The sequence below is a fragment of the Halichoerus grypus genome, chromosome 12 (genome assembly GCF_964656455.1).
Source record: "Halichoerus grypus chromosome 12, mHalGry1.hap1.1, whole genome shotgun sequence".
NCBI lineage: Eukaryota > Metazoa > Chordata > Mammalia > Carnivora > Phocidae > Halichoerus > Halichoerus grypus.
In genome coordinates, this window is record NC_135723.1 from 25,790,183 (window position 1) to 25,804,376 (window position 14,194).

The 14,194-nt window shown below is 34.4% G+C and overlaps 1 protein-coding gene across 2 annotated transcripts in view; it reads right to left on the reverse strand.

Moving 5' to 3' along the window:
- Positions 1–4,785: 4,785 nt before the first annotated feature.
- SEMA3C (semaphorin 3C) overlaps positions 4,786–14,194 on the reverse strand; it is a 179,269-nt gene continuing 169,860 nt past the window's right edge. Inside the window, exons 16-18 of one of the 2 annotated variants that reach the window (XM_078060086.1) lie at positions 13,933–14,000; positions 11,505–11,635; positions 4,786–7,607 (exon numbers count right to left, since the gene is read on the reverse strand). In XM_078060086.1, the coding sequence (XP_077916212.1) occupies positions 7,197–7,607; positions 11,505–11,635; positions 13,933–14,000 (610 nt within the window). In that variant the 3' untranslated portion in view covers positions 4,786–7,196. The other variant, XM_078060087.1, reaches the window with a different exon arrangement.

Here is a 14,194-nt window from a genome sequence, read left to right on the forward strand (position 1 = left end):
GGTGGGCAGAACAGGTGAAGGGGAGTGGGAGATACAGTCTTCCCGTTATAGAATGAATTAAGTCGCGAGAATAAAGGCACAGCATAGGGAACAGTCAATGGTATTGTAATAGCGCTGTATGGTGACAGATGGTAGTTACATACATGGTGAGTATCGCATAATGTATAGAGAAGTTGCATCACCATGTTGTACACCTGAAACTAACGTAACATTTCGTGTCAACTATACTCAAATTAAAAATAAATACACAAGTAAATAAATTCTGACAATAATGATGTGAGACATTAGATATCAAAGGATATCTAAATATTTGAATAGCATCGCTATAATGAAACTTCTACCTCCATCAAATTATGTAAGTACAACTTGCTCAGGCTTTCATATCTAAATAAATATACATATTTTTGTTACAAAACTGCTTGAGAGTGATCAATGTCTTTAAAACATAATACTTATATTAGGATACAATTTTGTAGAGCAAGAAGGATAGGTATATGGATAAGGAGAAATAGGAATAATATATAATTTCTGACTGCTAAAAAAGAGCCTGTTCTTTATTATTTAAAAATATGCCAGTGGGTGCCAATTGCTATATTTTAATTCCATTGTGTAATTTTAGAAAGCAATAATAATAATAATAATAATAATATATTGTAGGAACTATAACATATATAACAAAATATAAGAAAATAAAAAGAATGAAAAGTGAGAGGAAGGTAAGTTGAATTATGTAGTTGTACGATTCTTACATTGTTTTTAAAATAGTATTATATTACTTGAAAGTAGATCATGAATACTTAAAGATAAATAATGTAATCACTAGAACAATCATCAAAATTAACACAAAAATATAACTAAATGACTTAGAATGGTTTGACTTATGGTTTTTCAACTCTACAGTCTTTCAAGGATGGTGAAAAAGCAAAATTCATTCAGTAGAAAGCACACTTTGAATTTTGATCTTTTCCTGAGCTGGCTATATGCAGTTGAATACTCTTGTGATTCTCAGGGGCAGTGAGCTGCCACTCCCATTCAGCCCTGTGATCAGGAGGGTAAACAACCCAACACCTACAGCCATGGTTTGTCACTTTCAGTACAGTTTTCAATAAATTACATGAGATATTCAACCTTTATTATAAATGAGGCTTTGTGTTAGATGACTTTGCCTAACTATAGGCTAATGTGTTTTGAGCATGCTTAGGGTAGGCTGGGCTAAGCTATGATGTTTGGTAGATTTGGTATATTAAAAGCATTTTTGACTTATGATATATTTAACTTATGATGGGTTTATCAGGACACAGGCCCATTGTAAGTTGAGAAAGATCTGTACTATGGTGTGGCTATCTAGTATTACACTAAGTAGACTTTAAGAAAACTAGTACCAAAAAAAACCTTTTCTAATGTTGAAAGGATCAAGTTCATGGAGAACACCAAGAGTAGTAAATGTGTATGCACTTTGAAGGCTTCCATATACATGAGGGAAACTGGCAGAAATAAAGGGGAAATAGACAAATACAAGGCATAGTTTGTGATTTAACAAGCTTCTTTCAGAATTTGATAAAATAGACCCAAAGAAGTGAAAATTAAAATATAAATGATTTGAAAAACATTGACCAACATAATCTAATTGACACTGAATACCACACCTAACAAATACACTTGGGACATTTATTAGCCTAGACTATAGGTTGATTACTAAAACATATTTTAATAAATATTGAAGGCTTGAAGTCATTCAGTTTATATCATCTGACCACAGTGGTATTTACTTAGAAATTGATAGATATTTGATAATAAGATAACTGAAAAAAAATCCCTAAATATTTGGAAATATATCAACATACCTCTAGATAAACCATGGAACAAAAAAATAAACATTAATTTTTTAAATGTCATAATTTATATAATACCAGAAATGATATCCTTTGCAAGTACTTAAACTTAGAATAAAAATTTAGATGTTAACTTAGAAATGTGTTAGGCACTACATAGTTTTTCAAAATCTTTTTAGAGGGTACTTGGGTGCCGAAGTGTGAAATCTAATGATGAAGCTCATGGGAAATAGTAATGAATAATTCTTGCCATCAGAGACCATAACAGTGAAGGGTGCACTGGGGAAAAGGGTGATGAGTACAATAGGGGTTGTGGGTCTTATATTTCTACCTCACTGCCAGGTTTGTGTCTTGAGAAGGTACAGGACCCTGGAGGTACAGGATTCCTGTGAAGCGCGCGCACGCGCGCACACACACACACACACACACACACACTCCCCAGTAATTTTAGTGGGGAGGGGCCCTTGGCTTGTTTCCCAGAATGATGCAAGAATAGCAGAAATACTCCTCTTCTTCTAACACTGTCTGGATGCAGTGGAAAGCTCATCTGCTCTGACAGGACTTTGTATCAGCAACAAGGGACAGCTCAGGGGACACCTGTACACTGATGGCTAAGTTCAAACAAAAAAACGATGTTGCCATGGATGCCATCATAGATAAATGACATCAAATATCAGTTGAATTATTCTGGTGCAATCTGAGATAAAAGAGGGACAAATGCTCAAATATTTGAAAGAAATAGTTTTGTTCTCCTGGTAGAAAAATAATCGCATGTACTCACTGAGCTTTCACTATGTGTCAGGCCCTGTAAGAATCAATTGAATATAGCTGTTTTGTGGATTTATGTGTGCATAATCTGTGATATAACAAATACATACCTATGCATACATAAAAATTTTACTGATTGTCCCAGGCTGATATGGCTTAGGTAGCACCTCCTCAGTATTTTGTTTCTCATAGCTGCTTTTCCTATTCATGAGTCAAGCTGACTCCCAACATCAAACCACAGTTTACAACTGCCAAGTCACATCAACTCAAAAGAAGATACTCTGAAGGTCCCGCTTCTCTGACAAGCCATGATGTGGCAGAAAAAGGAAGATGATTATAACCTCCCGCATCCAACACGCAAGCTCAAATCAGTAACAGGAAAGATAAAACAAAAAGCTTCAACTCCTTTTTTCCTATATAGAATCATAGAAATAACATTCTGAAAAGACTAAGAAAATAGGAAATTCCTTTCATGTCATTGTACCTCCTCATGAGCCAAGATCACATGTATATTGAAAAATACCCAGAGGAACAACAGGAGTGACTTTTATTTTCATAATAATTTTATCATATATCCATTCTGCCATGCAGAAATCATTACGGTTTTTGGTCTCATAAAATGTTTGAATGACATTTTTATATAAATAATTCAGAGAAACTCTTAAGGAATAGACTTTGTCCTGCTTTGTTCATATTCCTCTAGAATTTCTTCTTTGCTCTCCTTTTATAGTATAAAAGTCTCTGTCCCTCCTATGTATCTGTTGGATCAGCCTGTTTTGTTTCCTTTCCTTTCTTTTTTTAAATTTTATTATGTTATGTTAATCACCATACATTACATCATTAGTTTTTGATGTAGTGTTCCATGATTCATTGTTTGTGCATAACACCCAGTGCTCCATGCAGAACGTGCCCTCTTTAATACCCATCACCAGGCTAACTCATCCTCCTACCCGCCTCCCCTCTGGAACCCTCAGTTTGTTTCTCAGAGTCTATAGTCTCTCATGGTTCGTCTCCCCCTCTGATTTCCCCCCCTTCGTTTTTCTCTTCCTACTATCTTCTTTTTTTTAACATATAATGTATTATTTGTTTCAGAGGTACAGGTCTGTGATTCAACAGTCTTACACAATTCACAGTGCTTGCCATAGCACATTATCTTTTTCTTAAATTTTTTTTCCCTTAGGTAGGGGGCATAAAGTCTCAAACATTAAAATGATAAGAAATATATTAAAATTATTTTAAGTTAAAGTTAAGATGAAATATAAGCAAGGGAGATACTGAAAAATAATGGGGCAATTAGGGAGTAGTGCCGAATCATCAGGTTGGAAGATTCGTTGAGATAACTTTTAATATATTTTTTTGTTCATGTTTTCTCCACTCACATTATTACAGACTTAAAGCCCAGAAATAGAAGAAATCTCTAATACGTCTGTCTTTCAAATGTGTTAGCAGAATTATGAATTAACTTGTGGCTTCCTTCCCCTCAATTTTATAAAAGCTGATTTTACCTGGTAAGGTGTTAAGTGATCCATTGACTGAAGGCTCCCCAACCTGGGTCACTGGCATTTAACTTGACAAAGAACACAACAGAAAGATTCCTTCCTGTTCTAGCAGAATGTCACTTTCTGAATAAGGAAACTATTCAGACATTTATTGAATAGTTATTATATCACATATTTTGTTCTAATACTCTACTGGTATGAACTTGGGCAGACAACTAAGGCAAAGAGAAATTCAATAACTTTTCCAAGACAGTAAACTTGGATTCAAATCCAGGTAGCCCGGCTCCAAAGCCCAAGCACTCCTAAACTATACATTTTTCCCCCCACTGTTAGGCACAATGCAGTGTGAATAACTATTGATGGATGTGAGTGGATGTACAGTGCCTCTTAAAGAGAAAACAAATATGAATTTGCTTGCATATATGTAAAATATCACAGAAATACACATAGAAATTGACAATATTGGATGTTTCTGGGGTTGGGACTTGAATAAACGAGGGATAATGGTACAAGGAGAGTTTTCCATGTATATTCTTCCAGAAGTTTTGAATTTAGAAATATCTAGATGCATTATTTTTATAAAAATGGATAAATAACTAAAACTTAAAAAAATTATAAGATTCAGTAGATTCTATCATGTCAACAAGCAATTATATATCCAACATTAGAAAGAAAAGTTGAAGACATTCTTGGGGAATTCAACATGTTTTATTTTGCCAGGCAAATGATTTCTTCAATATCCAATTAAATATCAATGTACTAACTACATTTAGTTTATTTTCTCACAGAGTGAACATTCACCGTAATGACAGTTTCATCATGCTAAAATCTATCCACAAACCTACACTTTGAAAAAAAGTGCATTCCTAGGAAATTTTATGTACAATACAAATGGAAAACATATTGAGTCATCAAAATGTCAAACTACACAAAATAAAACTAGTTAACCACCAATATTCAGTATACGTTGACAGTATTTTGGAGAAAGAAAATTTTCTTTACATTTGGCAGTTATGTTGAAGAAGAATTTCTATAATTTTAAAACAAAAGTAATAAAAGTATATACAATTGAATAATGTTCAAAGGAGAAGGTATTAAATAGCACAAATAATATTAAAAAACTAAACACCCTCATTGCCTATCAGTTTGTGTTTACATGAAGCAAGGGGACCTGTGTAGTTTACCCTATCTTCTGACTCTAAAACAATTTTACTTTAAACTCTGTACATAGAATAGATTGGCCATAAACACTGAAGATGGTTTTGGCCTTCCATTGACACACATTTCTATTTATGCACATAGCAGGCAAAATATTTGTATAATGAACTGCTTTACAGAATACTTCAGAATCATACACATTTGGAAGAACAGCTTTTATTTATTAGCTTATTTTTGAATGAACATTATTTATGTTGTGTATTTTAACTGCTATGTTTGCCCCCACTGAGGCCTCCTCTTATATCATAATTTACCACCACTTAAATAATAAATCATATTCTTAAATTCTGATCAATGATTGCATTCATTTTGACAATGATTTAGTTCTTGAAGCTTTTATTCTGTGGTGCTTAAGAAGGTAATAAGTCTACCTTACCTTCTTTGTGGACTGTTAACTACAAATAAAATTTTGTACTAGATTTTGAATAGGTCTATGATGCAATTTCTATTTGTACCTGGAAACATGAAAATTTCTTTACAAGTAAATAAAATGAAAAGACAAATTTGTGTTTTTAAAGGAAATATAACAGTATAAAGAGATTTTTCATATTTCTCCCATCTAATTGTTATTTGGAATAAAAGGTTCAATAATAAATTTTTCTAATGAAACGACCCAAACATACAGTTAGAAGAAAATTATTTTATTCATTACAAAACTTACCACATTTGTATTTATACACCAGGGAACCTAATGCACCAGCATTCTTTTAAAAGAAAGTATGTCTATTTTTGTTCATATTCAAATTTTTTTCATTTGTCCACAAAATGAGCACTTCTCCAGCACATACTAAAGATTATTTAAAAAAAATGAACTGGTGACTTAAAAATCGTATGATATCTGAGGTTGGTAAACCAAAAAAATGTGAGAATTAATTATTGAAATTAATCACTGATGGTAAAAACTAGTCACATTTTTTATAAACAGCTTTTAATAAAATTGCATTTCTTACTTTATTTTTCCCCATTTTGATAGTTTCACCTCTCATATACAAGTTTGATATTTCATTTTTTCTTCATATAGTGTTTACTTTGCCACACAGACTAGAAAATTAGAATACAGTAATTAATTAAACAGTGTAAGATTATATTCTCTGAGTCTATAATAACTTAAATAACTTCCAAAAAAAGTGCTTTTGTTTGGAAGATGATAGCATAAGAATATAAACTTAAATGTTTCACTGACATAACTCTAATCAAAGATGTTTATGGTGAGGATCATTCATTTTATCTTCCTAAAACAAGGAAACAAAGATCAATAGCAGATATCAGCACCTGACTGTTTTTACAATAAAAAAAAATTAATATATTTCACTGGAAGTATATAAACTGTTCATTTTTCTGTATGAATCACTCATGTTTTATACAACTGTTAGATGCCCTCTTCCTTGACTTGTATCTATTCTACATTTCTTTTGACAGCCCTACTCTATCACATGTATTTATACACCTTTTACAATGTAAAAGTTGTGAACTTGGCATTTGTTTCCATATATAAAATTACTGACAATTCCAAATCTAAACCCGTAAAGCAAGGAAGGAAGATCACGGGGTTATGGCCCTCATTCAATTAAGGGATGTAAGAATTTTAGTTTCATAGCCGCCATACTGATTTTGAAGGAAAAGTAAATAAAGATATAAATAAAATCTGGGTTAAGTTAAATATTTATATGCACCATGAGGACCATGACATGTCTAGTGCTAGTCAATATCATACAAGAAAATGCATGCTCATTTCAGTTCATGTAATACTCACTTTAGGAGTGAGTAACAACTTTCTCAGGAATTTCCCATGGGTAAAGCACAAGGTTCTTTGCTCAAAATTTGATCATTGAAGATAGACTATTCTTTACTGGAAGCATAAGCCCCAAGTAAGAGAATATTATGACTCTGGCAACTGATTCCTCCTGTTTCTACTTTTCCGGCTATTGATGAGAGCTTTTAACTTGCCATAGTCCCCTCTTATCTTCTGAGATTCTTCTTGTTGATGTTGCTGCCGAGTGTCTTTGCAGTACTGATTAATCATCTGCATTTCTGAGTGGCTGAATGCCCCCATGATGTCCTTTGGGTGGAAGGGTAAAGCCCTCACAGAGCTGGCCCAAGTCCATGGGGACCATTTGTCTGTCACAACAGCCACCATTTCAGAATCTAAAACTTTAAAGTTGATCTTGGCTATGGTCTGCTTGAAGCTGTTCTCTGTTGCAATGCAGTGATACAGTCCTTGGTCAGAATCTTGAACGGAGCGGATTAGAAGTCCTTGTGAAGTGGCTATGATTCGTTCATTCAGCTTGACCTAAAAGAGAGAATCATCAAAGATCCCAAACCTGACTCTATGTCTTCTAAAAAGATACGAGCAACATATACAGAGTATCTCTGGACTTGCAAATTTGGCGAAAGCATCAAGTACTGATTAGCTTCCTTCTTAGTGAACACAAAGTTGTGGTCAGTTCCGTTGCCTGTTTGACACAGGAGATCTTGTTTCACGAGCAATGAATCTATTAAAGAGAGGGTGAAGTTATCACCCATATTGCCAAAAATAGCTTCAAGTTCATTCCCTTTGGACAGAAGTAGCTTTTGTACATATAAGCACAGAGTTTTGGTTGCATTTGGAGTGTGAATCACAGTCAACAGATAAAAATAAAATTCATAGAATAATTTAAAATATCTTTTTGTCCTGGCGTTCTTGCCTTTAATTGCAACAAAAATACTCTCTTATTAGTAAAATCATGAAGCCACAGTTAAATGGTTGAATTTTACCATTTTTCAATGATGAATGTTCTCCTAACTAAAAATGGAAACAATTCATTACTTTACTGAGTAGTAAGACAACTCAAAAAAAATTATATAAACAGAGGCAGAGTTTTGAACACTATCAAGGGCTTTTTCCAATTATCCCAAACTAAAGAATGACTAAAAATAAGCTGAAATGCCATCATCTTCTGCGTCTTCCAAATGGTTTTACTTTCCAAGGAAAGGTAATAAAAAGCTATGAAGTTAATATTTAATTACTTTACAGGCTTATCCTGAAAAAACTCTCATGTGCTGGATATTAGTTAAATGCATGAAATCCATCTTTCTTAAAGTTCCAGCTATAGTATTGTCAACAAACAGACTAAAAAGCTAAGTGGTAAGAAGTTCCTTGACATGGGGACTCTGGAATGCTCTTTCACTGAGGGGGGCGGAAATTGACCCAAATCAAAATAAAGAAATGTATGTAAAATGTTTTTCTAAATGGTAAATTTCTGCATAAGTATGTATCTAATTACTGATGAAATAAAAATCAAAGATAGATTGTTTTAGATAAAAAGTAGCCCCCCCCCCCCACCGCAAAAAGCACAAAAAGGCAAAGTATAGTATTGAAATACAGATAAGAGAACAGATCTAGAAAAGGGAGATCAGGAAGTAGGACTGAAATATATAAAGCAAAGTTCAGATGTTAATTTAATTTTTAAAGTTTAAATGTGTCTCAAAAATAGTTTCAATCACGTAGAAGTGTACTCAGAAACAAAAGGAAAAGAAAGCCTTTTCTATTGTGCAAAATGAGGAAAAAATTTGGAGGTCAATTTTATAAATTCACATAACATGCATATAGTATTTGATGCAGAAATTTCATTTCTAGGAATTTTTTTAAAGATTTTATTTATTTATTTGACAGAGACACAGTGAGAGAGGGAACACAAGCAGGGGGAGTGGGAGAGGGAGAAGCAGTCTCCCCACTGAGCAGGGAGCCCGATGCGGGGCTCGATCCCAGGACCCTGGGATCATGACCTGAGCTGAAGGCAGATGCTTAACGACTGAGCCACCCAGGTGCCTCATCATTTCTAGGAATTTGTACAGAAGATATACTCACAAGTGTGCAAATATTCATTTACATGATGGTTTTGATAAGAAGCAAAACAATAACCTTAAGCAATAGATAGCTTTAAAAAAAAAAAGATATATTCGTATAGTGGAATACTGTAGCCAAGAAAAAATAAGTTAGCTCCAAGTGTACTGATATTAAAGTGTGTGTGTGTACATTACCGAGAGAGACAGAGAGAGAGAAAGACAAAAATAGGAAAATGATGGGGAACATTTGGAAGAATACATTATGATTTAATATATAATTCTTAGTAGCTTCATACTCCACGAAGTATGAATAAATATTGAAGGAGGTGAGGAGATCTTTTAGTTTTCACTTTATGCTATTCAGTATCAACTATTTACATTTTCATCCGTGAGCTTTTATCATTTGTCTTACATTTTTTTTTTAAAGTTCAATATTTATATATCATTAACATGAGAAATAAGTGTGTGTTTGCCTAAACTATTAAGGATGAATTAGGATAAATTTAATAAGACAGTAATAATTTGTTCAACTAAATTAAGAATAAATGGAATTATACTCTATTCTGGATAAAATAGATTTGCACAATTATAGTTAATTTTTTCATAGTCTTATAGCATTCTTATGTTTTTGAGATTAGAAGAAAAAGCAAGATAGTAATAATTGAGTGTACATTCTTGAGCATTCTGAAATAAAATGTTAGAAATACCACAAAGATGATTCAGTCATTAAATCTATTAACTCATTCCATTTTTAACTCCATTTATTAATTTCTGTGGCATGTATTCAAGCTTGCATGTACTCATTTTCTTTAAATAATAGAAATTTTATTCACTTATTGTATGTTATTGTATTTAACTTTTTACTGAATTAAAGAAAAACATTTTATTCATACTAGGTAATCTCTGCTTGAGTTTCAAATTTCCAATTCACATATGAACCCACAGAACTTCTCAGGAAGGACTGTTCATGACCATGTGCCATGCTCTGGACTAAGAACTTCATTTCTGTATGATAATCATCATAACACAGTATGACTTCTACTCCAGGTTACTTTCTAAGGCAATTAGTATTACCATTTACATCCATTCAAAAGAATTTAAAATTAATTAGACTGTAGAAATTTCAAGGTGTCTTTGATGACAGACTTTTGTGGCAAAGAAAAGAGATCTCAACTAAACAATAGTTTTTTATTAATAAAAATGTTTTAAAAGATCTGTTTAGTATCATAGAATTCTGGGGCAAGAAGGAGCCCCAAAGTTCATCTAGCTCCTCTCTCCTCCAGAGAGTTAAATCTCTTATGCGAGCGGTCATCAGCCTGTGGTTTACTATTCCAGTGACAGGGGATACACAATTTCCTAAACAGCTCATACTGTCTTTGGACAGGCAGGTCTGAGTTGTAAAGTATTTTCTCATGTGGAGCCAGCATGTATTTCAGTAGCTTTGATGCAAGTATCTGTGTTCTATAACTTGGGATTGTATCCATTCTAAATATCTCCAATTAACTTAATACTTGGTACCCAAACTGCCCATGACAGAAGGATACACCCAAATGCAAAAGGCTCCATTTTCCCCTTTGCTCCATCAGATTTTATGACACTGCTAATAGCATTACATTTTAGACTACCCTAAGGCTTTATGTACACATATATATTTTTCTTCTTCTTCCTCTCATCTGTCAGTACAATATGACATCAATATTATTGGAGCTCATTATTTATAATATTTCACCCTAAGCCATTTTACAATGCTTCCCTTTTCAAACAGCTCTTTCCGATCAGTGAAAGGTTGTCAGTGTCCTTTTCTTTGAAAAACTGTTTTTCCATATCACTAAATAAAGGCAATGGTCCCATAAACAATGATTCCATATGTTACCGAACCAAAACCCTAGAGTCATGGATAATAAAGCAAAGGAAACAGACTACCACATAGCAGAAAAATGCTCCTTACCATAAAAGTTATAGTTTAGCGTAATTTCTGGCTGAGGAAACACTGAACTTTTTTTAAAGCCCCCTTTTATCTCGTGAATCACACAAAGGTGCTGCTGTGTGAGAACTTGGCCTCTGGTTTTGCACACATCTTGTTTCTTTTACGAATGCTTCCTCATATCAGTACCCTGTCTTGAGTGCTCAAGCTCTTGTTCCAATCACCGTATCATAGAAGGGAACAGGCAGCAAGGATTTCTAATTAATTCATCATCTCTACAGACAAAGGATTTTAAAGAAAGTGGCACTTGTCATCCCAAAGACATAAAAGGATGTTCATGTGCCTTTTCTTTCTCGTTTGATCTGAACCTCACTGAGGGATGGTGATCGAATGTCTTTCCAAAGCCCTGACTGATTGCTGCTGGGGTGTGTTACTCACCTCTTTCCTCCTGTCTTTGTCTTTCTGTAACAGCCACTTGATAGATGCCTGTGGAGACTTCGGGGCACACTCAAGGAAAGTGGTGTTATTTTTTACTCCATACTGAACAATTTCAGCTGCATTTCTATATGCTGAAAAGCAAAAATAAGAGAGAGAAGAGAATTTAGAACATATTCTCCTATATGAATGTTTATTGCTCTATAAAACTGTCATCATCTATAGAAGCCCGCAAAAGGCAATCTTTAATCATTTAACAAGCAGACTATTAGACATTGTTTACCTGTGTTGTTTAACCTAAAGGGAAGGAGAGAAAGGCATAAGGGAATCAATGTTTATTCAAGAAGTACTCTATACCAAGGAATGTCCTTAATATCACTTTGAACATTTATTTAATTATTACAATATCCTTACAAATTAGGTTTTCTCAGCTTTTCAGAGCTAAGCAAGCCGACGCTGTGAATTACCAGGAAACATATCCTACTTGAAGAGTTAGTAAGTGTCAGGCATTATTAAAGCCAGGTTCATCCATACTCAGTGGAGTATAGATAGAATTCAGAAGCATCAGGAAAAGTCAGAAAGCCACGTGTGGATGCAGCAGGAAGTAGTGGTTGAGAACACAATCTTTGGAATCAGAGGTATTGGAGGTAAAATTCTGACTTCACCAATACTGACCATGCAACCTTCGACAACTTACTTGACCCTCCTGTGTCTCAGTTTTACTTGGCTCTAAAACATGGATTATATTTTCATACAGGTTCTGTACTGAAATTCTTAATTCAGGAAGACCATGTAGTATAATCATGCGGTAGCTTAGACAGGAACAGCAACTTCATTCATAAAATGGCGATAATAATAGACCTTCCTTTGGTGCAGTGTCTTGAGCATTAAGTGTGATAATCCATTAAAGAAGCATTTAACTCAGGTTCTGACACAAAGCCAGCACCCACATGAGTTCATCATGACCCCCGCTGGCAGTTCTACCACTGTAACTACTACTATTAGTAGAAGTGGCACACATATTTATAAAATACTCAGTAAATAGAGAAATGGTGACCTGGATTTATTCCCTCAATTAGATGTATGGAACCACTAAGCAAAATGTGTCACAATTTTCTCCTTACAGTTCATGTAGTTAGTAATACGAATGTCAGTCTTTACTAAAGAAAGGCCCAGACTCAAAAATATTAGCAACAGGAGTCTTGGTGTGAGTTGTTAGCAACCAGTGGGTCTCTAGCACCGAGAGAGCTCCGCCTGAAGAGATGTCACTGGTGGGGTTCAGGTGGAGGGGAGAAGGTTAGTGGGGAAAGTATACTAACACGGGATCTTTATGTCAGGATGGGAAGAAATGGGTTAGATTGATCCTAAGACAGAGGCAGAATTCTCGGAAGTACTGGAATGGTTATGAATTGTAAAACCAAGGCTGGTACACCCATGTTCGGAGCAGGATTAATTATAATAGCCCCAAGTGGAAGCAGTCCAAGTGTCTAGTGATAGATGAATAAACAAAATGTGATATAAACACACAATAAAATTTTTTTTTTCCATTTTCAACAGAGAAGAAATCCTGACACATGTTACAACATGAATGAACCCCAAAGAAGTGCAATAAGCAGTTACAAAAGGATAAATACTGTGTATTTCCACTTATAAGAGGTATTTAGAAGAATCAAATTCATAAAGACAGAAAGTAGAATGGTGGTTTCCAGAAGCTGGTGAAGAGGGAGTTTGTATTTAATGGGTATAGAGTTTCACTTGGGAAAAATAAAAAGTTCTAGAGATGGATGTGGTGCTGGTTGCACAGCAGTGTGAATGTATTTAATGCCACAGAACTATACATTTGAAAATGGTTAAAATGGTAAACTTTAAAAAAAAATTTTTAATTTTCAAATTTTTAAAAAAGCACCTTTTTTTTCTTAACAAAGAAGACAATAGCTTTGTTTCTTCAGAAAAAAAATAATAGCTTGGAAAATCTATAACTGACATCTATGTGAAAGACCTAACCAGCTAACACACCCAAGGTAACTGGTCACAGACATTTGTTTTTCCTACTATACATACAAATAACGTTCAATTTTTAATTTCCATATGAACACCAAGCATCTTCATAATCTCCCATTAAAACAGAAGATATGAGGGGTGCCTGGGTGGCTCAGTCGTTAAGCTTCTGCCTTTGGTCCAGGTCATGATCCCAGAGTCCTGGGATCGAGCCCCGCATCGGGCTCCCTGCTCAGCGGGAAGCCTGCTTCTCCCTCTCCCACTCCCCCTGCTCGTGTTCCCTCTCTGTGTCAAATAAATAAATAAAATCTTGAAAAAAACAAAACAAAACAAAAAACAGAAGATATGAATTATAACGAGGTTTCCCTCCCTGAAATGTGACATGGAGCAATGCAACTCTTTACCAAGTTTGACCCTTGCTCAGTTTTAATACCTTTTAGATTAAATCCTCTGCACTGAGTCAACGGATTTCCATGTCTCACGTCTTGTCTTCGGCTCCTCCTATAAGTGCAGAGACATACATAAAACTAATTTAGAATTAACATTGCCAATTACACCGCATTTAAAAGATTGCATTTTTAATTTCACAGTCTTTTAATTGCCTAAGCTTTCGTAAGGAAAAGAGGTCTGATTATCTGACACAGCTATCTGACATTTCTTATTCACCACTTCCATGATAGGATGGGTACTTAACC